At 46.3% G+C, this 26,636-nt stretch overlaps 1 protein-coding gene across 3 annotated transcripts; it reads left to right on the forward strand.

Moving 5' to 3' along the window:
• Positions 1-400: 400 nt before the first annotated feature.
• smarcd3b (SWI/SNF related, matrix associated, actin dependent regulator of chromatin, subfamily d, member 3b) lies at positions 401-25,154 on the forward strand. 3 transcript variants are annotated; one of them, XM_062479271.1, is made up of 14 exons: positions 401-574; positions 14,146-14,333; positions 16,107-16,196; positions 17,525-17,567; positions 19,014-19,136; positions 19,391-19,513; positions 20,152-20,247; positions 21,626-21,727; positions 21,876-22,037; positions 22,291-22,388; positions 22,504-22,639; positions 22,884-23,006; positions 23,349-23,450; positions 23,652-25,154. In XM_062479271.1, exons 1-14 carry the CDS (start codon positions 563-565, stop codon positions 23,703-23,705), a joined length of 1,452 nt encoding a protein of 483 aa, XP_062335255.1. In that variant the 5' UTR covers positions 401-562; the 3' UTR covers positions 23,706-25,154. The 3 variants fall into 3 exon arrangements, with proteins under 3 accessions (XP_062335255.1, XP_062335254.1, XP_062335256.1); XM_062479270.1 differs by lacking the exon at positions 401-574 and adding an exon at positions 9,143-9,428; XM_062479272.1 differs by lacking the exons at positions 401-574; positions 16,107-16,196 and adding an exon at positions 9,144-9,428.
• The last annotated feature ends 1,482 nt before the right edge of the window (positions 25,155-26,636 follow it).

The raw sequence follows: 26,636 nt of genomic DNA on the forward strand, positions 1-26,636 counted from the left end.
AGGAAGCCTAATAATTGGATCAGCAGAAAAGGGGCATTGTGTCTTGGCTCTTAAGGACATGTTTTTATAAGGGAGAGGTGGTTGCCTATTGTAGACCTACTGTAGCCAATTTAAATGTAGGCTAGTCTTTGAATAACTTATTTATGGCAGTGCCCCTTAACCGACTCATAATTGTATGTGTGACACAGGGAGACACAATATTTCGCACAAGCTTTGGATTTTGGTGTAACGGTTGATTTTAGATGTTGCAGGTAAGACCTGAAGTATATTTTGTTGGCAACCTAGGTAATTTGGTGACACTCCCTACCAGTTGCAATTTTTCATTCAGAGCCCGCGCCTGCGCTCCTGTCGCCGAACAAGCTTCACACAACCCGACTCCATCCCTTCCCAAATCTGCTTTTCTCGGCCAGCCCCAGACGCTTACTCTGAAGCAGTCCACCTCATGGGGGAGTGACCGCGATTCGCTACTTGAAGCCGGCGTGAGGAAGTTCTGGAGTGAGCAACCGGACAGACATTTAGGGACCATATTTACAGTGTACTGACTGATAAGACTGTTACAGCAATGGAGAGAAAGGTAAGAACTACGCTTCAGCAACGAAAGGGACGCTTTTATTGTCTTCACATCAGTTGCCTATTTTGATGAGCCTTCCACTGCATAGTGCATAATTCGGAGTCCTCCATTATTAGAACTCCGTTTGTACAGTAGAGCCCAGCCCACGGCATCTGTAGGCGCATTGCCAGCTATATTAGTGCGCACGGGAGTTTTGCGACTGGGTCTAGTTTATTATGTGTCTAAAGATGGCATTGTTGATGTTGTTGTTTCAAAATGGGCAAGTTTTTTACCTTGAATTGCGACCCTTATACATGAATTGTTATTCCTCAAAATATAAGCATTAGTGAAATTTGTATTCATCAAAGCCATTGGTGAAAAATGTGTAGCTTATAGGCTAGCCTACTGTAAATTCCTGTCTGCATCCTCATTATACAGAGCAGCACACCTCACCCTTCGCCTCTACCCCTCCCGTTTTCCAGTCGCCGCAGACACGGGCGGCTTGTTAACCTTGACTGGTGTGAGAATCCGACACTTGAGGAGCGGTGGAGTGGATGCACTGTCGGCTACGTTAAAGAGAGCAGCAGCCTCGCCGCCTCTCTGACGCAGAAGCAGAGTAGCAGACTGGATGTGAAGAGGCTCTCACACATTACTATGTTCCCTTCACTAGACAATATATTTAGTAGTAGCAAACTGGATGTGAAGAGGCTATCAAAGAAAACTAGATGTTTCCTACATTAGATCAAATAATTAGAAGGTTTGTGAAAAGAGGTCCATACATGTAGGGTTCTGAGTCGCCTCAGATTCTCAGATTCTGTTGGTGTGTGTACAGCTGAGTTGAAAAGCAATTAGGGATAATTCTTTGATATTTTTTTTTGTCTGTAACACAAGACAACAAGTGGTCCACATAGCAATGATGTTTATAAAACAGGGTAAGGCCTATGTGTTGTAGGTAAGGCATTTCATTGTGTTCTTACTTAAAGCCTAAAATTGGCCTTATACTTTATAGTTGCATGTGAATGGTCAAAGGAGATGTTAGCTTGTGGGCCTCCCGTCAAAACTCAAACATTTTGCTCCTCAGATCTCAGAGCAGGTTACGCAGTTTCATATTCATCATATCTTAAATGTTCACACCAGTTTACTAATGGGACTATTTTGATGTATGAAGGAAGGGAAACCTTTACATATGTAATCTCTGTTACTCTACACTTTTATCCTCAGGCAACAGCCAAAAGTAGTCGGTGGTTGCAAAAGATTTATAATTTATTGCAGCTGAAATTGAGCATCGATAGACCAACTACGGATGGACAATCCTAATAAATTGGTTTTGTTATTACATACACCTCTGTATGCCTCCGCTTCTCAGATGAGGCCGGTAGTTGGCTTTTCTGTGGTGTTTGCAGACAGACAGGGAGGTGTGGAATGCCCCATAGCAGTCTGGCTTCTGCATAAGGGCATATAGTTTACAGGACCATATTAAAAGCCCAGGGGCATTAATACCACAGTACTGTGCATTAGCTGCTCTCTAAGACATACTGGAACGTTCTAGGAAAACGAGCAAAGCGTGACATTTATTTCTCCATGCCTTTTTGGCAAAAGTGCGTGAAAGATTTACCACCCTATATTTTATGATTTGGCGTGTGACGTGTTTCATTACAGACCATGGTTTTCTCATTAGAGGGCCATTGAGACTGGTCGTGACTTACAGTATCAAACCAAACCACTGATGAGGCATGTTCACAGTTTTTCACAGAATACGTTTTGTGATCCATATGTCCCAGCATTCCATTCTCTTGTGTGCTTAGATTCCATTCCGACAAAGGAAAACAGTGAATTTCCAGGCAATAACCCAGTTGGAATGTGAACCTCCCGCTGTGTCCCTCTCTTAGTTCCACAAGACCAGCTCACCTACAAAGATTTCCCCAAAATAGGTTAATAATGATTATAAGTTAAACTTTTATTATCCTCCCTCATGTATTTTGGGGGTTTATTTCTTGGTTTCATTATGAGATAGGGATGAGAAGGAGACATTATACGAAAACTATTTGAAACAGACATTTATAGAGAAGACTGTGGTTGGGATGTCATACAAATGTTCTGGATGCAGACAAGTGTTCCACAATAACGTGGACACCTCGACCTCTGACCCAGCAGTCCCCTCTTCCAGCTACCGACACACAAGGCCAGTAGGATCTTACTTGGGCCTCAGACCACAAGGTCACTTCACACTGCTCTGGCTCCTCACTGACTCCCACCCCAAGAAGTCCAAGCAATGCTTGATAAAGGGTGAACTCCTTAGAACGTGAGATTTAGAACAAGGAGTTGTAGTCAAGGAGGGTAAAGCATCCAGTCATGGGCAGGCCTACCAGTGAAGAGGGGAGAGAGAGTCTATTAGTATGCATAGAACTGCTGTCACTGTTCGAGAGGCCTGATGAAGTAGCAGCTTGTCTTACCCTGTGGAGCATGTTTAAGAGGGGCTTAAAGGAAGGGTGAACGGTGATTGAGCCTCCTCCTTACCTCTCTTCTCCCTCTCTCTCCAGTTCCCTCTCTCTTTTTCACTCACCCTCCCTATCTCCCACACTGTTATCTCTCTGTCTCTCTCCACGCTTCTCTCAAATCCTTTCTTTCTCTCTGTCTCATTCTCTTGCTGTGTTTAGTCTGACAGGTGACTTATTTCAGACGCGATGTGCAGGAGGTTTGCAACTTATGTTGGGAACAGTTTATATCTTAAGAGGCTGTAAACTCAGGAGTCACTTACGTGTGACTCAAGTGTCTGAGATGTACAGTTTGGGTTTTTCCTGAACACTTATCTGATCTACTAATTTCATCGTGCTCTTGTGAACATTCGTTGGCCATTCCTTTAGTGAAAGTTTAAAACATTTTCCCCCTATTCCTCTTGAATATTAGGTCATTCTATTGAATGGTCAGTAGCTTTTGTGTTGGGGATTACTTTCAGTGAAAAGTGGACAATGGAGTGCTTCCTTATTTGGCTGCCAAGGAATTCCCTGGCTCTATGGCGAATGGCCGGGCTTCGGTTACCCAGGAAACTACAGTATTGGGTCGGAACATTTTGTGTTGATAAGCAGTTGCAGATCAGCGTTGAAAGTTAAGCAGAGAATGACTACTGGCTAGCACAGAATTGCCCCAGTTCACTGCATGTCACTAAATCAGGTTTTCTATAACTCAGAGAAACAGTGTATGTACTGTTTAAAAAGCCTTTGACGAGTGAGGAAAGATAATAAACTATGTTAAACGTATTTTCCCGCTTTCTCATTTGATCATCTCCTCCATCAAACAGTCTCTCATCAGTGAGCTATGAAAGCCATTGCCAGACAGAACAAGGAATGAACATATTTGTATTCATCATCCTTGTTTAACTTAATTACAAATGGCACTGACCCATCTCGCCCCATTACAGTTATGCGTTGGGAAACCCAAAAGGCCTACATTTAATGAATTTGCAGTTGGAAGATTTTGTAGTGCTTCTACAACAGACAAGGTCTGGGAGCCCGGCAGTACGCACATCCCAGCCTCGGAGATTGGGAGTATCCAGGAGACTGCTGATACAGGGACACTTGGTGACAGACTCAGACAGCCTGTCTGGGTTCACCAAGGCTGACCCATTTAGATGCAAATGCTCAGCACTGCACCAGAGCAAAACACGCCATAGAGGAAGAGACAGACGGCAGAGCATCCCAGTAAAATGAAACGCTAAAAAAAAAAACACTCAGACATGGCCAACAGCAATATGGATTTTATGCTGGCGCTAGCAGCTGTAATTGACTGTGTTAGTTGAGTGGTGGATGTGGTATTTGTCATCTGTATTCAATGCTGTCACAGGTACCTCAGTGAAAATAGCAAATGTATTCCTCTCGAATGTCCCCTGTGCTGCACTGTCACTGACATTTATCAACTATAAGGATGTGAGTTTCATCTGCATCCGTAAGTGCAGCATCTCATCTCGACCAGAACTAGGCCAGTTAGACAAGTGTGGATCCTGGGTTTCCAGCTCGCTGCACGCGCATCCTACTAAAAAGGATGGCGCCTCCCCCCATCATGAATTAACCAGATCCATCTCAGCCTCAGTGGAGGATTTAATACTGTATGGAGACACTGCTTCCTTCCTTCCTTCCTTTTCTCCTTCTATCATTCATTCATTCCTTGTTCTCCACATTTATAATACATCCAGGGGCTCTTTGTCTTAAGGTGGACTGTTTTGTTGGATAAGGGCCATTGGTCATAGCTGCCTATCAGACAGTGTGAGTTCAAAAAAGAAGCAAAAACATTTGTGTAACCATGGATCAGCTGGATAGAATGGATATTTGTCCTGATATGCGTCTGCGTGGGTCTCGGACTGCCTGTTTGACCAATCAGTCCTGCAATCACTCTCAACCGTTGTGAACCCACTTCAATCGGATTGTTGATTGACGATCCCCCTCAAAAGGGACGGCAGAATAACCAGTTGCCATGGTCACAGCAAACAGGAAATGTTCTTCAGAGAAGTTCCTGTGTATAGTATGCCGCTGCCCCGTGGTTGCAAGGAAACAGGCCTCCCTCATTGTGGGACTACTGCCGGAGTCTCCATCCTTTCCCACAATGCCCCCTTTCACAGCGAGAGGAGCAACGAGGAGAGCTGCCAAAGCAGCTCGAGAGAATATGTTGCTCGGATAAAGATGCTTTGTCCCAAACAACCTGGTCTCACTATCCACTATCTGATCCTGCCTGGCCTGGTCAGGTGCTGAAACCAGCCCTGGAATGCAAATGACCAGAGTATTACTAAGTATTACTAAGCATTACCAGAGTATTGCTGCTCTACCGCATCAGTGGACACAATTGTTCTGTTGTTGTCGCCGGGGTTCCATGCCAAGGCCGAGGTAGTCTTTAGTGTGATTAGGGTTTGTTAATTTAAGGCACACTGGCATTACTTATATTTAATGTGTGCAACGTGCTTGTGTTTCTGAAGGTCTAGCCCGGCACCATCAGTCTAATGAGACGACGACTAGTGTCCGGTTCTTCCCCTGTTTGTATTGGAATCTGGTCTGAAGGTGCAGTGCAGTGGTGCCATTGTGTACAGCCTCTTTGATGACTGGGGCTATTCAAGCTCTCCTGTAGTTCAGGTCTTTAAGAAGCTTAAGCTTGGTTGAGTTGGGTTTTTGTCCACAAGAAAGAGAGGGGCCCATGGCCAGGGATGGGGAACCCAGACTTTCTCCTTTCCTTCAAACTCCTCCCTCCTCCTCCTCCTCCAGCAGTCCGGCTCTGACACTAGGTTTGAGGAGGGCTTGCCTGTGTGTGTTCGCGACATATTTGTGGTGCAGTCTGCATGAGCAGTATGGTACACAAAGCGAGGCAGCATACTGTAAAGATGAAACCGCATGATTACATAGGTTTTACTACAGACGTTGTTTTTCCCCACGCTTCTCCCATGTCCTTCTCCTTCACCCAACCCCAGTCCCTCTATTTATCTCTATCACTTATTTTTTCTTCTTTTCTTACTCTCCTTTTCTGACATTTTCCTTCTCTCTTTTCTGTTTACCACCCTCCCTCCCTCCCTCCCTCCCTCCCTCCTCTCTCTCTCTCTCTCTCTCTCTCTCTCTCTCTCTCTCTCTCTCTCTCTCTCTCTCTCTCTCTCTCTCTCTCTCTCTCTCTCCCTCCCTTTCTTTCTCCCTCCATCCCCCCATTCTCTTGTTCTCTGGTTGATGCTTAGATTATTGAAAAAGGAGCTATGCTCACAAGCTTGATATAGCCAGACAGTGTATGGATCTCCACTTTGGTCTGTTCACAGAGACCCAGTATTTATACCACTCATGGTCTAACTGACTTTGGTCTGATATGACTTTGTAATATGACAAATGTCTCTGTCCAATAGCCAAAGGGTTTTCAGGCATAGAATGGGGATTTGGTCCCGGTAAATGTGACTTCAAATACTTTAGTAAACTAACTATATCAAAAATGCTGCTTGGGACCTGAAGGGAGGTTTGTAGGCTGTGAGCAGACGGCTTGGAGCCGGCTTTGTCTGCTGCCTCTCCCGCCTGTGATGCTGCCAGACGGTTCAGTCAGTGAGGGCGGGCTCCTCTTCATTCAAGTAGACATGAAGATGCTCCCCATTCACACTATTTCTGTTTGCTCCCTCTGTTGGACTGCGGTGGTACTGAAAGAGCTCCCTGAGCTAACTCCCCCAGTCCCCCCAGTCCCCCCCCCCCCCTCTACACCCCTCCGTCTCCTACAGCATTGGAGATTACCATTTGGTGGAGCTAGCATTGGTGAGAGAGACGGTGGGGGTCTGTGAGGGGGTACTGCTGCGTACGGGGCCTCCCTGAATTGTTGGATTTCTTTGTTATCTTAGAACGCCCACGTGCCGTTGCCGGAGAAACAGAACTAACTGTCTGAGCTCTATTTGGATGCATGACCTTGTAACAGATGAAGTAGATCATTATTACAGATGCAAATAATCCAGAATCCAGATCAATATAGCATAGTATAATATAGTATTTTATTTTATTATTTTAATATACATTATAGTAGTATTATAGTAATAGTATAATATACATCTGAATGTATAATAATGTAATCTTTAAGCAGATGCTTTTAACCAAAGCGATACAGTACAGCTATTCAGTTACTGAGTACATAAAAACAACAGCTTTTAGGTGCAAAAGATACTTAAATCAAGTCAAACATTTTAGACAGATTTGCATGGGGCAAGCCTGTCAATGATGAACGACAAGTGTCAGTACACTAATCTGAACACAAGGTGTCCTCCAAGAGACGATGATGTTGATCCCTTCATTTATCATGTTTGAGTAAGATCTTTCTTCTTCAGATTTAACTCTAAATCTCAGTTGATGACAATACATTGAATGATGAATGTTGCTGGATAGTGGGGGCTATCGTCCTACTATCATCCTTCCACACTCAACCATTAAGTCAGTCACTCCACAAGGGTCGAAACCTTTGACCTAGAGGTCACCAACCCATTCACTAGCTGGCCACGGACCCAGAGTGCAACAATAACGGAGCAGCACAGCTGTCATGCCTCCAGAGCAGGCCCCTCACTCAGGACCTCGTCAGCAGTTTGAGCTCTTTATTCAATTCTAAATGACTAAATGTAAAATGACTAAAAATGACTAAATGCAATTCAAACAACTCGTTGGTAAGAATTCTCAGAAATCTCCAGGACAATTCTTGATGGTATTGAGTTTACTTGTACCTATGATTTTTTGCATCCTTCTGATTCCTGATGTGTTTCATGTACCATGTTTGATCCGCCTCATGATCCACCCTTCTGCTGTTTCAGACCCGACCAGACTTGATCTAGAAATGGTATCTGGGCTTGATTGTTTTCCTCTGGTACATTTTGAACCAATGAGCACTTCCTAGATATGGTAATCCCATCCATCTGACACTCCAAGACAGACTAAAGCAGACACTGATTTCAAACAGTTTTTGGACCCAAGCTTTTGGCTGACATTGTGACGTGTGATCCCGTGTACTGGTGTGATCTTTGTGATCCTGCTCTGCTTCACAAGCCCTTCGTCATTGAAATCACATCGTGTTCATATCGTGATTATTTCAACGCTTATAGTCCAAGGAAAGGAGGGTGGAGGGGAAAGAGAGAGAGAAACAGTAGATAGAGAGAAGGGACAACGAGAGGAGGGAAAGGTAGAGAGAAAGAAGAAAAAAACAGAGCGAGTAGAAGAAAAAAATAGAGTGTCAATTAGTGTGTCAGTGTGTCAACTGGTGGTCAGGTATGTAGCACGAACAGTACTGTTATTGGACCATGTACAGAGACCACCTGGCTTTCTAGGCACCAAAACAATTTCCTTTCTGACTGTACTAGGGGTGACAAGGAGACCCAAGTCCATTGAAAGCCAGGCTGAGGACGCAGAGCCAAGTGGAGATTAGCTGGGCCATTAGGCAGGACTGTCTCTCTCTCCCATTAGGCAGGACTGTCTCTCTCTCCCAGCAAGGGCAGTCAGTCGTCCAGGGAGCCAATCAACCAGCTAGTCAGTCTCAGTCTACAAACCAGACCAAAACATATGACACATATCTAAATGTCTATGCGACTGCACAACCGATGCTGTTTCTCTGCATGATCTATCTGTGTTCTATAAACACTGTGTGTTACTGCTGTATTTATTGCTGTAAATTTGATTCAAATTCAAAGCTTGATACTGGGAGATATTTAGGGGAGCCCAATATGAAGTGAGGTGCCTTTAAGAGACTTTTTTGAGAATTACTGTCAGTACTGTGTGTGTGTGTGTGTGTACATATGTGTGTTTTCTGACCATGGCCTGGTCACTGCAGGGAGGGAATAGCTAACCGAGGCTTACCTCCAAGTCTCTGTTCAAACAGCAGTCTACAGCAGCCAGTCACACCGCATGCCCTTATCTACCAATGGAATGCAACAGCTGTGCTGGGGGCCGGCGAGGTGGGCCAGCTGGAACCTCCCTACTGGCCCCCCTACTCCACAGCCGAACAGGGCTCCTGAAAGGCAGCGCAAGTAAAAAGTGAGCGAGATAGAGTGAGAGGCTCGGCAGGGCTGCACGTTCAAAACAGAGTGCGAGAGCGAGAGAGAGGGAGGGAGGGAGAGGGGGGGAGAGAGGGGCTGAGAAAGAGAGAAAGAGAGAGAGCTGGAGAGTCAGGGACAGGCAGCACTGAAAAGGAGAGCACAAAGAGGAGGAAAGTGGAGCGAGGGAGGGGATCGGGAGACTGTGTGAAGGAAGAGAAAGGCAGGGAGAGGGGAAAGACAAAAGAAAGAGAGGGAGACGTAGCCGGGTGAACGGAGGGGATCGCCGAGCAAATGGCCACGGAGGAGACGGCGGGGGGAGCCAGGAAAGCCACCAAGAGCAAACTGTTTGAGTTCCTGGTCCATGGAGTGGTGAGTAGTGGCGTCCGTCACAGAGGACTCCTGTGCCGCGTGCGTTTGTATGCATGTCTGTGTGTCGATCGTGCGTGCGTGTGTGTGTGTGTGTCAGCGCGACAGCAGTCTGAATGTGAGAGATAGCTGGGAAAGCCGTCCATGTGAAGGTTATTTCCAGCCCCCTGGATCCCACACTGTTTTCTTTTTAAAGAAGAGAGGGAAGCAGAGAGGGAGGGAGGGAGGGAGGGCAAGGAAGACAGAGGAAGGGGGGAACAAGGATTTGTAATGCGAAGAGCGCAGGGCAGAACAGGAAAGAGGGACGAGGGGACACTGAGCATGCCTGCCCTGGAGTCAGAGAGGAAATGGTCAGTTCATTCAAAAAACAGACACACCGTGGAAGCCACACACTGCATGTTGCTGGAATCCTTCTGAACATATATGGTCATAAAGGAAAAGCTTTCATTCTTCAGACTTGGAGTCTTAGAGAGGATGCAGACCCCAAAAAGTCAAAATACTGATGCAATTCATTTAAGTACATTATTAAAATGAGTGGCACTGTTGTATTTCTTTTTGCCAGGGACTGCGTTCTTAACTGGAACGTCTACAATAATAAAGAGTTCTTCTGAATGATGTTTATTTAAACACATCAAGCTTTATAATAGCCTTTTTATACCAGACAGCAGCTGTCTGTTAGAATTCTCAACCATCTCCAGATGAGTCATTGAGTTATACAGACCTATCTGGCTTCTAAACTGTAAGATGAGGGTGTGTTTGGTTTAACCTCATAGCCAACGCTGCGTCATGGCTGGGCAAGGTGCAACCCGGCTCAGACACTTTAGGAAACAATGAACGGGAGGTGATTGATGAGTGAGATGAGTGTGTCCTCTCAAAAGACCAATTAACCTTGATGAGACTCTCACTGCTCCCAGCCAAATGTCTCCCGTTGTTAATCCTCTCTCCAGCCTGCTTCTCCTCTCAACAGAGTTCTGAGGAACTGTTATGATATTCGCGGCACGCTCCTTCCATTGTATAGACTGCAGGAAAGAAATATTTAGACTAATGGGTGTAGGAACGATTTCGTTTGTTAGTTTGTGGTTGAGAGTTGACGTTGCCTTTTCTCTTTCTTAAGCTTCACGCATAATACAGCCTGCTTTAAATGAATGCCCAGGACGGTAGGGGAAAGATAACATTTGTGTCTTTGTAGGGATGGGGGCCACAGGGCCAGCTACATTCCTTGCAAATGCAAACAAATACACACACACACACACACACATACACCCACAAACTGTTGCACCAATGCTGGGATCTGAAGGTCGAGGTGTTCCATGGTAGGACTGTTTGTCTCTGTGGAGGAGAGATCTCTGCTAGGGCCTGGTGGGTGGCCAGCCCTGAAGACTAGAGACTATCTCTCACGCTCTCTTTTTTTCCCTCTGCCACTCTCTCTTTCTCTCTTCCACTTTCATTCTCTCTTCTCTCCCTCCCTGTCTCTCTTCTCCTCTCGAACATACTAGTCTCTTACTCTTTTTATCTCTTTTTCCTTATCTCTCTCCTTCACACACACCAACACAGACAAACGCACGACTCTCGTTCCCTCTCTCCTTGACATGTTTGTATGTGGAGGTCACAGAGGGGCTTTGTCTGCTGGGATGAAGACCCTGCAGCAGTCTGTGTGGGAGATGGAGCCCAAGATGATAACAACTGTGTGTGTTTGTGTGCCAATAATATGTGCACCTGTGTACTTTATGTGTCATTGTGTGTGTGTGTGTATTGTCTACCATGAACTTTGCTCTGGCCTCCATGAAGCCTCTACGGCAGGGTTGTCTCTGGGTCAAGTTGTACGTACTAATGAAGGGCTTCGTTGGGAGGGGGGGGGGGGGGGGATTTTGTGGCTCCTCCAACCCGCCCAGACCAGAGGGGACCCAAACAGACCAACTGTGTGTTGGGTTGGGGGTTGGGGAGACTAAGCCCCACAACATAGTTTCACATGGTCTCCCTACCTCTCCTTGAGCTTTTATACTTTCTCTTTTTCTTCATCTCAATATATCTCTCTATTTACGTTCCCTCTCCCCTTCCTTCCTCCTTTCTCTCTCTTTCCATCTCTCTATCCCTGGTCAGAAGAGTCTGCTTCCAGCTGTCCCCTCCCCCACACAGGAGATTGACAGCACCTTCTGTCTCACAGATCATAACACAGTGACACAGGGTGTCAGCTACCCCTTTGGCCATTCACCGTTATAAAACACACCCACTCACCCGCAATGTTAGCCCACATTAGACCACCAGTAAAACATTCTTCCTGGCTATTATTTGATTAGTTTGAAGCATGCACGTGTTCATGTACTTGTGTGTGTGTGTTTACAGTCTAAAGTACATGTTTGATCACCCAGTAAGTCCTGTGATAGAATATCTGTAACGTATAACTGCAGACAGGAGTTAGACAACTGGGGTTACTGACATGACACAGCTGATTTATCCTGACCAAAATGTCTGGCAACGTGCTCTCTTTTTCCTCGTTTCCTCTGTCTACATTTCTCAGCAGCTCTTTACTAAATGAATTGTAATAAATATTAGGTTAATTATGATGCTTTGAACTGATTTCAATCATTTAAATGGTAATGATAATAAAAATATATTAAACTTTTATAGAGCTATTCCAAACACTCAAAAATGCGTCACTGAGTGAACACACAGGATACAACTGTTTAATATTGACATGTATCAATTAAAAACATGTAAGTAGTAAACAGTTATAGTGGCCTGTAGTTACATGTTTTGTGTATTTGTTTGTTTCTCCACGTGTCATGTTGTGTGTTTAAATGAGTTGTGTGTGTGCTGTGACTCAGTAGTTACTCATTGTCACCCCGCTATTTCTCTGTGTGAAGTGTGACATCTCACAAGCACTGGGACTCTTTCATGTAGTAGAGAGCTTCCTGTGCTGAAAAGAGAAGTGCTTTTAAAGCCCTCACACCAAGGCCGCATTTACACTCTGTTATAATTCTAATTGTTTGCTCAAATTGCAACGTTTTTCTCATGGCAGGCTCTGAGTAAAAAGCCATTTTCTAGAGGTGTATGTTTGGAAGACTAGAATTGTCTTCTTGCACACAGACAGAAACATCCTACAATTCCTTTATATAGAATGATTACATGCCTGTGTTTTCTATACAGAACATATGGAATAAGTCAAGGCTACAGTCCCTCTCCTCATGAATACAGAATCACCATGGGTCAAGTGCTTCACCTCTGTGTGTCTGCTGCTGTGTGCTACACTTCCATTCAGGGCCTGTGAAAAAGATTGTGTCCATTACTGAGTAATGATTGACTTTTTAATCTCTCTGTGCTCCAGCGTAGTAGCCGCACGGCCATCTTTCATTTATCTCTCCATAGTTCCTGTTCCCCTGAGAACCTAGTAGGAGTCTGCTCTTTGGCAAGAGGTTGAGAGAGTCACTTTTACTATGTCAACCCTTGTTGTATGCAGTAGAGTAGTCAAGATTAGGCTCAGAATTATGTTCTTCTAGATTAAAGTAATGTATTCATCCATTCTTTACTATCACTGATGTAATAGCAATACCACTGCAATCTGTGAGCTCTTAGATTATACCTACAATCTGTTACTTACCACTGCCAGCCAGCCAGCCAGCCAGCCTCCACCCAGCCAGCCAGCCAGCCTCCACCCAGCCAGCCAGCCTCCACCCAGCCAGCCAGCCTCCACCCAGCCAGCCAGCCTCCACCCAGCCAGTCAGCCTCCAGCCAGCCAGCTAGCCTCCCCAAACCAGCCAGCTAGCCTCCCCAAACCAGCCAGCCAGCCTCCCCCAGCCAGCAAGCTAGCCTCCCCCAGCCAGCCAGCCAGCCTCCACCCAGCCAGCCAGCCTCCCCCACCCAGCCAGCCAGCCTCCCCCAGCCAGCCAGCCAGCTAGCTTTCTCCAGCCACCCAGCTAGCCTCCCCCAGCCAGCCAGCTAGCTTTCTCCAGCCACCCAGCTAGCCTCCCCCAACCAGCCAGCTAGCCTCCCCAAACCAGCCAGCCAGCCTCTACCCAGCCAGCTAGCCTCCCCAAACCAGCCAGCTTGCCTCCCCCAGCCAGCCAGCCAGCCTCCCCCAGCCAGCCAGCCAGCCTCCCCCAGCCAGCCAGCTAGCTTTCTCCAGCCAGCCAGATAGCCTCCCCAAACCAGCCAGCTAGCATCCCCAAACCAGCCAGCTAGCCTCCCAAAACCAGCCAGCCAGCCTCCACCCAGCCAGCTAGCCTCCCCAAACCAGCCAGGTAGCCTTCCCCAGCCAGCCAGCTAGCCTCCCCAAACCAGCCAGCTAGCCTCCCCAAACCAGCCAGCTAGCCTCCCCAAACCAGCCAGCTAGCCTCCCCCAGCCAGCCAGCTAGCTTTCTCCAGCCAGCCAGCTAGACCAGGCGTGGCGTCTTGCACCCAGGCCAGCAGCTGTTAGCCTGGGAGGGACAGACGCAGGTGTGAGTTCTCCAGCTGTTCACGCACATCAGAGGGTCAGCAGCCGACCATGCGGATAACTATGCCACCACTGTTGGACTGTTATTCATAAGGACTGTGTGTATCTATGCGTATCTGGCAATCGTCAGATCTGATGTCAGATCAGATCTCATGTCTTTCCCCTTGCAATTGAAATGGTACCAAATGTGTTCTGAGACTCAATTTCCCTCCCTTATCCCCACCCCGCTCTCTTTCCCTCACCTATCTCCCCACCCCCCATTCTCTTTCCCTCCTCTTGTCTCCACAGCGTCCTGGAATGCCGTCTGGAGCGCGGATGCCCCACCAGGGGGCTCCCATGGGCCCCCCAGGCCCCCCGTACGGGGGCAGCCCTGCAGTGCGGCCCGGCCTGCCCACCCCCGTTATGGAACCCAGCCGCAAGAGACCCGCCCCCTCCCAGCAGGTCCAGCAGCAGGCTGTCCAGAACCGCTCCAGGAAGTAAGTCTGACTCGTTGGACCAACTGGCAACCCCTCGGCTGGGGGATCGCTATTTGAGATCCTTGATCCAAATCTTCTATCTGTGCTTAATTTATCTTGCCTGGCACTCTGGAACCAATCATCAAGTCCTTACAATGTGAAAGCCCGCCCACTACAACCTGAAATTCCAGGCATATTCAGGCAAATAAGCCTCCAAGTATTTTAACAGCGCAAAGTATCTGAAAGGATTTCAAATTATTTTGTACTTAGGTCCGTGGGTTGAAGTAAATCCATCTTTACTAGTTTCTGAGCTCTCCTCTCTTCAATCTCTCACTGCATGGCACTGTATGTCTCCTAGCCTCTCCCTCCATATTAGCCCCTAGCCTACAGCTTTATGTTAGGCTAAGCTAAGGTGAGCTCAACCAAGACAGTAGAGAAGCCCCGAGAGAACATGAGGAGGCTCTCTTGGCTGACCCCAATGTCTTGTGTCAGTATGTGACGCTGTCCAGTCCACCACCATGTCTGAGTGCGTCTCCCTGGTGCTTGATGTGTCTGTGTGTCGTCACCCCCCCACCACACCTAAAAGGCAGGTAGAGTAATTACAGAGACGATCAATAAGCACACTCACTGCATCTCTTTCTCATGCCCCATCCTTCTCTCTCTCTCTCTCTCTCTCTCTCTCTCTCTCTCTCTCTCTCTCTCTCTCTCTCTCTCTGTTACGCAGTGTAATTGATCCATTTGCAATTAAGCGACCTTGTCAAACAACAGCATAGATGAAGCGTTGTCTTACAATGAAGGCTGGGGCTGAGGCTGGGGCTGAGTTTCAGGCTGGGGCTGGGATGCCTGATCGATGGTCCAGGGTGACCCAGCCAGATGACTCTCTCTGGGGGAGCGAGGGCCTGTCCTCTGGCAGACTATGTCATACCCCCCCCCCCATCCCCCCCCACACTGCCAGCTGCCATCTGATGCCAGCCCACCTGTGTTTGCAGTGTCATTGAGTCCTCCTGGCCAGACTCTGGTCTGACTGTGCTACAGAGCCCCAGTCAAGCCTCTGCTACTAAAAATAGACCCTGTCCACATTCACAATTTACATAGACCACATAAATAGTCTGGGGTAATTATAGTGGGGGTCAAAGGTCACTGTTTGATTTTCAATCCTTTGGCCGTGCTGTCGTTGTTGGCAAGCCATGTGAGGATACCCTCAATCATTCTGGATGAAATATTAAATAATTTACAGGGTGCACATTAAATCAGCCCTGTACTGCTAGTACAATCTAAAATGACAAAATGAAAGCGTGTTGTCTGTTTGTCCCTGTGTAAGTATAGTGCTGTGTGGCATATAGCATGTGATATCCTATCTCTACTTTTTTTACCATTATTTGTGTCAAAGTGTGTAACCATCATCATCTTCATTAGACAATCTGTGATTGTGTGTGCTGATTCCTACGGTCCAATGAGAACCCTGCTGATGACCCAGGATCCCCAGACCCCCTCAGACTCCCCCTGACACCTCAACTATGTCAACCAGGGCCCCCTGTGCCCCCCTCCCCAGCTCATCTTTGGTGCATGTACACAGACACCACTCCCAGCGCTGCACATATGCCAGCTGCAAACGTGCATCTAAAACCAGATCCACACGCACTCAAACACACATGAACACACACACATACATAAACACACACACACATACATGACCGCTGAGTGTGTCCTTCAGACATCCTGCTTGCTGCCACCAAGTGTCTGTAACGCCAAACCTCTAATCGGAGAACCTTCAAATCCCCCACCAACTCTTAGGAAGCCTGTGGGATTCCCTGGAGCCAATGAGATGCCGGCGAGGCAGATGGACATGAGAGATGCCCAATCAGATCCCACGCTCGGATCAAAGTAGGAGTTTATTCTGCTGCATGTCAAGTTTTCACACGTTCTTTCTCTCTCTCGCCCCCCCCCCCCCCCCCCCCCCTCTGTCCTCTCCCCAAACCCTAGCACCTCCTAGCCTTTAGGCGGTGCACTCCCCCTACAAACCTCTGTGTTTGTCTCTAGATGTAGTCTTCAAAGACAATCTATTAACCAGGTTTTTTCATGAAACCACCTCAACATGTGCTGGTGCATGCTTCTGACTGGACTGGACTGGACTGAAGCATGGCATGAAGGGAGCACATTCTGCTGTGGGTTTGAAGTGTTTCTTCTAGGATTATCTAAGGATGGACATCTTCTATCAACCGCAGAACTGCATCACAGGAGATCTGAAAAGAGAGATTGCCCCCCCCAAGGTTGACATTCCCTCAGAGTCTTTCAGCATTCAGCATGCTACCTTAAACACTAACTCCCTTAAGAATCCACAATTAACCCTTCTACAAAGTCAGTAACCTGACTCCTGCAGTCCACGTCTGGACTGTTGCCTGGTCCTGAAGACTCCTCCTTCCTGTGCCGCAACATGTCACAGTCAGTATGATCCATAACACCCAGGTGTAAGCTTCAGCCCAAACCTAGACAGGAAACCCAGAGTGCTGACTGAACACAAACCTAACTAAGCAGCATGTCTGAACTATGCCTTATTGGGAGCTTATCTAACTATGGTAAGTATTCGTTCTGGTCCTCTAGTAGACCAACAAAGTCCATACGCTGTATACAGTTGGAATCACTTGACCGTCATAGATACATATATCTATGCATATGGCTCTGCTTTGAATAAATTTTATTTTAATAAAGTGCTGCTTCTTGTTACTTTTCAACATGGCATTGTGTCTGTCCTCCTGAAATACTGTCTTTACTATGAGTGTCCAACGGTCATCAACAGACATTCCATACATGATCCATTTCTCCAGTCCTGAGGCTGTAGGTGTCTGTCCTACAGGTTCAATGGTGATCCTGACAATCCTATCTGTGTGCGTGCATGAGGTGTGTGATGGTGTGACTGGTGACTTTGCTGATCCCTCGCTGTTCTCCAGGTGGCATTTGTGCTCGCATCCGTCTCTCTTTTTGTCTTTCTTTCACTCTCTCTCTCATTCACTCTTTCTCTGTCTCTCTCTCACACACGTACAGTCACACCAAATGCGCATACGGACACACACAAACACACAGCTGGGACGCTGAGGTGCTGGCTGGATGTGGCCCAGCATTTTAGCAGATGGCCTGGATGCTATGCTATCAGTCACCATAGTAACGTGCTCTCTTTTTCCTCGTTTCCTCTGTCTTTCTCTCCCTCTCTGTAGTGCCAAGCGGAGGAAAATGGCAGACAAGATTCTTCCACAAAGGGTGAGCTGGAATATTTGTACCTTTTTCTCTCATACGACATGTGTTTGTGTGTGATTATCCACTGTCTATCGAATATAAAATGTGTCCATTTGTGCACGTTTTGTGCTAGTTTGTGTGTGTGTGGTCTGTTACCAGGGGTTCTTGGTGGGCATGGAGGGGCAGATGATTGTGTGCTATTTACAAATGAACGGAGAAGCCTGGAAGGTTTTTGGGAAAGCGGTCGACGTTTTTTCGATGGTTCTTCATCACCATCTCTCTCAGACAGAATAGTCAATAGAACGCCAGATGAGGCCGTTTAAATGTCGACATTTCCACAGGTGTGGAATGAGGTCTAACACCAGCCGCCATTCTTACCCCACCCAGGGAGTAGCAGCCCTTACCCAGCCAGAACCACAGTTACCTGGCCCTGGGCTGGGTTTAGCGGGAGGCTGGCTGGTGACTGTGGAGCTCCATGTGGCTCCTGGATGGTGGATGTCTGTCTCTGGGTCTTATCCATAACACGAGCCAGACAGCGAGATAGCGCAGGACTGGGGCGCCACTCTGATGACTCAGGGACAGAGAATGTCCGCTGCAATGTACTCTGTCTGCCCTGCACCACAGGGTGCTGAAAGACTCGCAGATGCAGATAGAGAGAAGGGACGAGAGAGGACGATGAAGGAAGATAGAGACGGAGAGGGGGCAGAGTGAGAGAAAGAAGGGGAAATAGTGATTGATTGAGAAAGGGAGGGAAAGGATGAGAAAGGAGGGAGAGACAGAGAGACAAAGAGAGGGAGAGAGGGAAACAGGGGGATATAATGATGATGGGAGGGGGAGAAATAAAAGGAGAGTGGGAGAGATAATGCGGTTTTAGAGTGTGTGCCCATTTCGGTAAGAACCCCCTGGCGCTCCGTGGAGTCAGCATGGTAATGTGGTCAGAGCTGGTTGGCTGAAACAAGCACTTCCCAAATGCATATTCAGGACTTCCAGGATGGACTCTGCCAATTAAGATCTGGGCAATCACGCAGCCTAAAGGCTGTAAGCACCTTGTCCATGTGTCACTTAAATTAGGCATGGGTCAATTCCTTCATGTACAGGGGGCCAAGCAGAGAAGGAAACACACATTAGTCATGTCAGAAGTACTCAAGGGGGAAGGGCTCTATACCATGCAGCCATTGGTGGAGAAGGGGTCTAGAGGATATAATCACCTCTGTTATCAGTCATCCTTTGTTCATAGAATTAATTTATATAGAAAATCTCAAAGAAATCAATCAACTATAACTGTCAACAAATCAGGTTATTATTTTATTTAATTTACTGTGCGATTTATTACCAACCTTAGGGGAGTTTATATAACGAAGGCAATAAGGAGAGTAACTTTGACCTGAAAATGACAGTGTGGTCACAGAGTGGTACAAGATACTGAGATGCGTGCTGTCTATCATCTCCACCCCCTTCCTCCCCCTACAGATCCGTGAGCTGGTCCCAGAGTCCCAGGCCTACATGGACCTGCTGGCCTTTGAGAGGAAGCTAGACCAGACCATCATGAGGAAGCGGGTGGACATCCAGGAGGCCCTGAAGAGACCCATGAAAGTAACAAATACTCTGTTTGGTTTGTAGAACATCAGGACCTGGCATGCTCTAAAGTGGAATATAAACATCTCTTAAACTTTTAACATATCAACTTTGAAAAATAAAAAGACTTTCCCCTATCATTCTCATTTTGAGAGCTTGTTATTGTCTTGAAAGTGCCTTAATCAAAAGGTGACTAGTGACAATGTTGTGCACTGGCAACTAACAGGCATTTCTACTGTGTTTTAATGGCGTCTGTGTTTTTGTATTGACAGCAAAAGCGTAAACTGCGTCTGTACATCTCCAACACCTTCAACCCTGCCAAGCCCGATGCTGACGACTCAGATGGGAGCATTGCATCCTGGGAGTTGCGTGTTGAGGGAAAGCTGCTAGATGATGTGAGTATTTATCTTAATCAATGTTTATTTTTATTTTTATATAGAGTATAGCATTTTGGTATTTCATATCGAATTATTTCATGTTTATTAATCATTATTACATCTGTTCTGACTTCATAATCAACTATCTTCATTTACTTGATGTGCATGTTTAAGTTCATGTTTTTTTAGCAGTAGAATGTGTTTGCTGGGTGGTGAAAATTTATCCTAGAGTCAGACCCCTCAGGCTACTACTGGCCTGTTTGTTTTAGACTTTAGATGCAATGATCAATGCTTGGAAGAATGCATGCTTCGATTATGGATTCAGCATGCATTCAGAGGCAACACAATGATCTTTGCTGGGTTTTGTAGACTGAGGCTGTAGCTCTCATTAGAAGCAGACAGGCCTATCATTTCACTGTGGTTTGAACAGTTTGTGGTTTTAAAGGCCGCAAATATCTCTAGCGGAGGAAATGAACCTTGAGAATGTCCTGTTTTCACTTTGTGTTTCGTTGCTACTCTGTGATGCTTGTCTGCGGTGTACTGTAGCTGTGTGCGTTTGTGTGTGTGTCCTCACTCGCTTATTCCTATCATGCATACACTTTAAAAGCACTTCCTCTGTATTCGCCCCGCACCCCCCCCCCCCCCCCCCTACCCAGCCTGGGAAGCTGAAGAGGAAGTTCTCCTCGTTCTTCAAGAGCCTGGTGATCGAGCTGGATAAAGACCTGTACGGACCCGACAACCACCTGGTTGAGGTGAGCCTTGTCTTCATGACCACGACCGCCACCCCTCACTCCTTCTGTCCTCCACCCGTCTTCACCTGGTTCTCTCTGTGTTCTCTGTCGGAGCTCATCCATGTTCCCAATGTTCTGCCTGCCGAGGGGGTGTACAAATGGTTCAGAACTCCCTTCAACCATTTGTAGAAAATGTACATACACGCATACATTAAAACGCTTTGCAGTATTTGCAGTCATTTATATTGAGTGGGAAGATAGGTCAACAGATCTCCAGGCTTCCTCTAATCAGTACAACATTAAGCCATTACAACCTGTGTGGCCTAATAGAACCAGATGACTGATGCTGAGCTGATTAGCATCAAAATACAAATCTTGTTTTGTCTTGATGTCTTTAGCCTGTTTCGTGTTGTTGACTTCTTAATGACATGGCGTCGGTGTTGTTTATTTAGCAGGTGTAATTTCAGAGTTGATATTTGACTGAATATGTCCTTTTTTAGCTCGCTGTACTAGAGGAGGCTACATTGTAGAGAAGGTCCAAAGCAAACAAAAGTATTTAACAAGGTGGTGCTTTCCAAGGTGCTCTCTCTGAGAAATGTCTTTCAGCAAGGAGTCATGGCAGGGAGCTTTTGCTCAAACCATTCTTCCCTTTTGTGTAGAAGCTACTGTACCTTGACATTCCTCACAGCCATCTTTGCGTCTTTACCGAGTCACCGGTAGTACAAAAGCATTTCAGTCTCTAGAGAGGCCATTCCCACTCAGTGTTGCATGCTAAGTGGCTGTGATGCACTGTGACACAGGGAACTTTAAGTGTTTTTCTTTTCAGCTGCTGACCAGTAAAGCCAAGGTAAGATGCAGACTCAAATAACATTTCACTTCCAGTTGAATAGCAGGTAGGGTTTGATATCTAGATAACAGAGGAGAGAAATCAAACAACTCTCTGCATTGGCAATTGTTGTATTTGGCTAGGCTGGGGTACAGCTACTGGTACAGAAAGCCAGGTTCTTATCTGGCTCCAAAACATCTTTGCTGATGATAGCGAGGTCTAAAACAGATAGTTATCGGTTTGAATCGGTTTGAAACGTTTGAGTTTGAGCAAAAAGATCAACCCTCTGCTGTCTTGGTTCCTCACCGCACCATGCATGGTATCTATTATGTTTTCTTACAACGACTCAGCCTTACCAAAGACAACAGTCTAGGGGTCAGGTGCAAGGCTGCTCGCTGAAAGGGCACACATTTGGTTTTGTCTTCTTTCTTTTGTCCTTGTGTGCACATTTTGTACATCTCCTAGTAACCCAGCAGCTCCTAAGGATGATGATGACACTTAAGTCAGTGTGTGTTTATGAACCTCGGAGGTCCAAGCATTCAGGTGTGCGTGTCTGTCTCTGTATTCCATCAGTGGCACCGTACGCCCACCACACAGGAGACGGACGGTTTCCAGGTGAAGAGGCCCGGAGACGTGAGCGTGCGCTGCACCCTCCTGCTGATGCTGGACTACCAGGTGAGGGCGCCGGAGAGTCAACATTTGCACATTGGTATCAGGAAATGCCTGGCTTCAGCCTGGTGTTCCCAAGGCCAGCCTAGTTCCTGTGTAGTATGTTAGCCCAAGCTGCTAATGCTACTGTGCTAACCTGGAGATTTCCCTCCAGCCCCCTCAGTTCAAGCTGGACCCACGGCTGGCACGTCTGCTGGGCATTCACACCCAGACCCGCTCCTGTATCATCCAGGCTCTCTGGCAGTACGTCAAGACCAACAAGCTACAGGACTCCCACGACAAGGAGTACATCAACTGTGACAAGTACTTCCAGCAGGTATACAGCTCCAGGCAAAGAAGTTCTACTCTATTATTATCTATTTTATTTTATTCTCCACTTCTTTATTCTACCATCTGACAAGTAAAGATAAATAAAGTAAACATAACGATGACTTATGCATAGAGGCATACTAAAGCACGGTAAAGAATTGCATTGACCTTTTCCTACACTAGCTGTTGTGCTGGTGACAAGGTCCTAGCTTCACCACCGGGATCTTTAAGTCCCTCAATAAGTATTCTCTCCGCCTCAGATCTTTGACTGCCCCCGACTGAAGTTCTCAGAGATCCCTCAGCGCCTCACCAACCTCCTCCTGCCCCCCGACCCCATCGTCATCAATCACGTCATCAGGTGAGATCCCAACTGTCTGTCTCTGTTTGTCTTTCACTAACCTGGCAAGGACACTGTAGATGAACTGCTGATTGATATATACATATATATATACTGTATATATGTATCCACCCAGTGTGGACCCTAACGATCAGAAGAAGACAGCCTGCTATGACATCGACGTGGAGGTGGAGGACCCCCTGAAAAGCCAGATGAGCAGCTTCCTGCTCTCCACAGCCAATCAGCAGGAGATCGCCTCCCTGGACAACAAGGTGGGTCAGCCTCCGTCTCTCTCCGGGATACCGTATGTCACACCACAGAGTTCTTCCTGTGTGAAATCCCCGCATGACTGTTTTCCTCACACTTACACTGCCGAAGCTCTGTTCTCCATCTGGTCTGCTCTCATGCGTGTATTAGCCTTTGCTCGAGGGCTGAGCCTTCCCATTGGTGGGTTAGTCTGCTGCTGAGCTGGGTGCGAGCTGTTCTCTTATGCCTGCTGTAAAAATTACCTCTCAGATCCACGAGACCATCGAGTCAATCAACCAGCTGAAGATCCAGAGGGATTTCATGCTCAGCTTCTCCAGAGATCCCAAGGGCTACATCCAGGACTGGCTCAAATCTCAGAGCAGAGACCTGAAGGTCAGCACACACACGCATGCTTACACACACACACACACACACACACACTCATACACATGCACACAGACACACACACACACACACACACACACTCATACACACACACACACACTCATACACACACACACACACACACACACACACACACATACACACACACACACACACACACACACACACACGCACACACACACACGCACACACACACACACACTCATACACATGCACACAGACACTCTCACACACAGACATGCTCATACACACATACACACTCCAGTTTTATATAAACCTTCCAACATAACATTAAACCCCTCCCATCTTGACCAATTGTGTCCTCTGTAGCTTATGACGGATGTGGTTGGGAACCCAGAGGAGGAGAGGAGGGCGGAGTTTTACCACGAGCCCTGGTCCCAGGAGGCAGTGAGCCGCTACTTCTACTGCAAGGTGAGCAGACACACACTCTCCCCCTCTACCATAAGGTCAAACAGAAATACATCATTAGTTAATAAAACCGCACCACGATGACATCACCGCTCGTTAAATATCACCGAAATGGCATCGCTGTTTTAATCACCCCTTGTAAAACATCAGCGGGGGTGACCCAGTCTGTACGAGTTGTTCTTGATCACCGTGTTCTCTCTCCAGATTCAGCAGAGGAGACAGGAGCTGGAGCAGGCCTTGGCTGTGAGAAACACCTAAACCTCCCCTACACCACTTCACTGTTCATCTGGGCCAGAGCTGTGTGTGTGTTTGTGTATTTGTGTCTATGTATACGTGTGTCTGTCTGCGTGTGTCGGCTACCGTTCATCCGTTTCCCCTACTCTGGAGGACACAAGTCCACCGTGTCTTCTCTCTGGGACCACCAGTGTCCCCAGACACTGCTCTGCTCCTCACATCCTCTCACATCATCGCAGGCCCCTGATTCACACAATCCTCTAGCATGTCTCAGTGTCTTGAGTCTGGACCTTTGTCACAGACGGACTGCTCCGCTGGTTCCAGCGGGAGGTGGTGTATACAGTGTTTCTGAGTCAGAACACCTCACTGTGTCTTCAATAAGCCCAAAGTGTTCAATATGTCATGTTTGTGAGTTTTCTTTTTTGGATTGATTTTAGTGTTTAATTAGTTGTATAATTCATATATGAAGGGGTGTTATGTCTGTCTGTGGGAGGAAGGGAAAGGATGGAGGGTCCTAATGTTTTTGCTGTGGGTTTGAGGGTATCAAACCAATCTGTTACACCAGCAGACTGAAGGTCAGTTTTATAACTAGCCGAGTTGATTAAAGGACAGGATTCTATTTCCTGACTTAACCCAAACAGTAAGGTTTGTCGTTGGAAGTTGGTCAAAGAAGACAGTGTGAGATTCTTTCCTCTTCATGTAATGTAAAAATTCAACAACCATGGAAAAGATGCCAGTACATATAACCACCTTGTGTTACCACAGTAACAGTCCTGTGTGTCAGCTGAAGAGCAGACAATGTTGAAGGATAACTTGTATTTGCCGCTGACTGACGGGTGTGTGTGAGGACTTAACCATTCACACACTAGAGGTGATGTTTTACAATATACATGTCCACAGAGTAATACCAGTGAGATATACGCAAAGATATACGGTATATCAAATCAAGACAAAGTCAAGTAAGGACTTTACGTGACTTTTCTTTACAAACAGTTATCCAGAGCACCTGCCGAGCAACCAGACCAAGTATTAAAGCACCCAATCACTTGCCAGTGAAATAGCTTTAGTTGTGGATATTCGTGCTGCTATTTTAGAGGATAACTCCTTTCAGGATCTCACACCACGTGTCCTGAAAAGCGACAACAAACTTGATAAAACAGTATTAGATATCTCTTTTCTCATACCAGTGTTTTCTAACATGTTAAGAAGGTTGTTCTTTATCAAAAATGTCAGCATTGTCAGACTTGTCAGCATTAAATCTCACGTGTTGGTGTTTATTTTAGCCTGCACATAGAGCTGATCTGCGTTTCATGAAGTATATACCCACCGCAGTACCCTATCCCTTGTTGAGGTCTGACAGAATTTTGTCATTTACAGTAATGTCATGAAGAAGTTTTCACCAAAGGTTCAAGTTGATAGTATTCTAAAGTTAAAGTTGATAGTATTCTTATGATTAAAATGAACAATGAATGATCAGTTTGTCATTGTTTGGTACTGTACAGCTACATACACTGTTAAAAAAGGAAGAATGGTGAAATGAATACTTTTTGGGGGACAGATATGTGAATGTAAATAGGTAGGTCATGGTTTTTTCCTCTGTAGTGAGGGAGCCAACTTGAGCATCTGTCTGTCTGTCTATTTTAAAGAGCGGGCATTGTGGGTGAGAAAGGGTTTTAGCGCTTTTGGAAAGTGGAGTTTGTGTAGGCCTACTTTAGGGGAGGAGTGTGTCTGTGTGTGTAGGGAGGGGGGGGGGTGATCAAGATTCCACAGCATACTATGTAACTCTATGCTGTAAGTGAGACTTGTGACACATTTGTACAAACTTACATTTTTTGCTTCTAGTTTTCTAGCCTTTCGGCAGCTGTGTGTACTGTACGTATTCAACTCATTCGTCAAAAATCTGAAGCAGAATTCTCCCCGGCGTGCCTGAGCGCTGCGGTCCTGACTCAGAATAAACCAAGCTGGATTCCATGGACACCTATGCATGCTGCATGTATATGGTTTATACCTTCAAAATAGGACATTTGAAACCTATATTTGGAGATTATTCTGAGGAGTACCACTTTCACGTACAACAGATTGCCTTCTGGGACAACAGATTGCCTTCTGGGACATATTTCTGTGTTCTGTAGGCCAGTGTTGATGTGATTTTTAATCAAAGAGTATTCAAACCAGACAGGTTATATATTAGGATGTTTTATGTTACAAAGCCTACTTGTGTTGGAATCATCCACACTCATGATTCATCGTCACTGGGTCTATAGCGCCATCTAGCTGAAAAAACTGTAAACTACAACTCCTTTGTGCCCTTGGTGTCTGTTAAACTATAATGACCTACTGTAATAGAATGGGTTACTTCATTTGTGTGTTTCTCTCTTTCTTTATTGTCCCCTGCATGTTTTGAAGAGTTGGCCCTCTTGTTTTCTTTCTCTCTGATGCATTTTCTCTGTGAGTCACTTGCAAGGATACACACAAGAAATCTCACTGAATATAAAAATGGTAGGTTGCCCTGCCCTACCCCCAAAAAAATCTACAAAATAAAAAATGATTTCTGAAACTACAGCTGTGACACGTCAGACAGCTTGGATGTAAATAAAGAAGCGTTCGCCAAAGTTTGTAAATGCCATAAAGTCTCAGTTGTCTTTGTGTTGTGGAAGAGACTGTCGAATGTCAATATTCTGTTTACATTAGTTATCAGAGCAGTAGTATTTAGCTGCAACACGCAGCTAATAACACCCTTATTCTGCAGCATATGATTTATGGCATGTTGACTATGTGTGGCAGATCCTCTTACTTCAGGTAATACTGCTGACAGACTGCTGAAGGTCATCCAGTACACCCGAGTTCCAGGCTTCTAGCTTGAGCTAGAGATTCCTTAGAGATGGCAGACAGGCGATTTATTGTTGACTGGCTTCCACCCCAAAGAAACAGGTGGAGGCTTTTCCTCTGGCGGCC

The sequence above is a fragment of the Osmerus eperlanus genome, chromosome 15 (assembly GCF_963692335.1).
Source record: "Osmerus eperlanus chromosome 15, fOsmEpe2.1, whole genome shotgun sequence".
NCBI lineage: Eukaryota > Metazoa > Chordata > Actinopteri > Osmeriformes > Osmeridae > Osmerus > Osmerus eperlanus.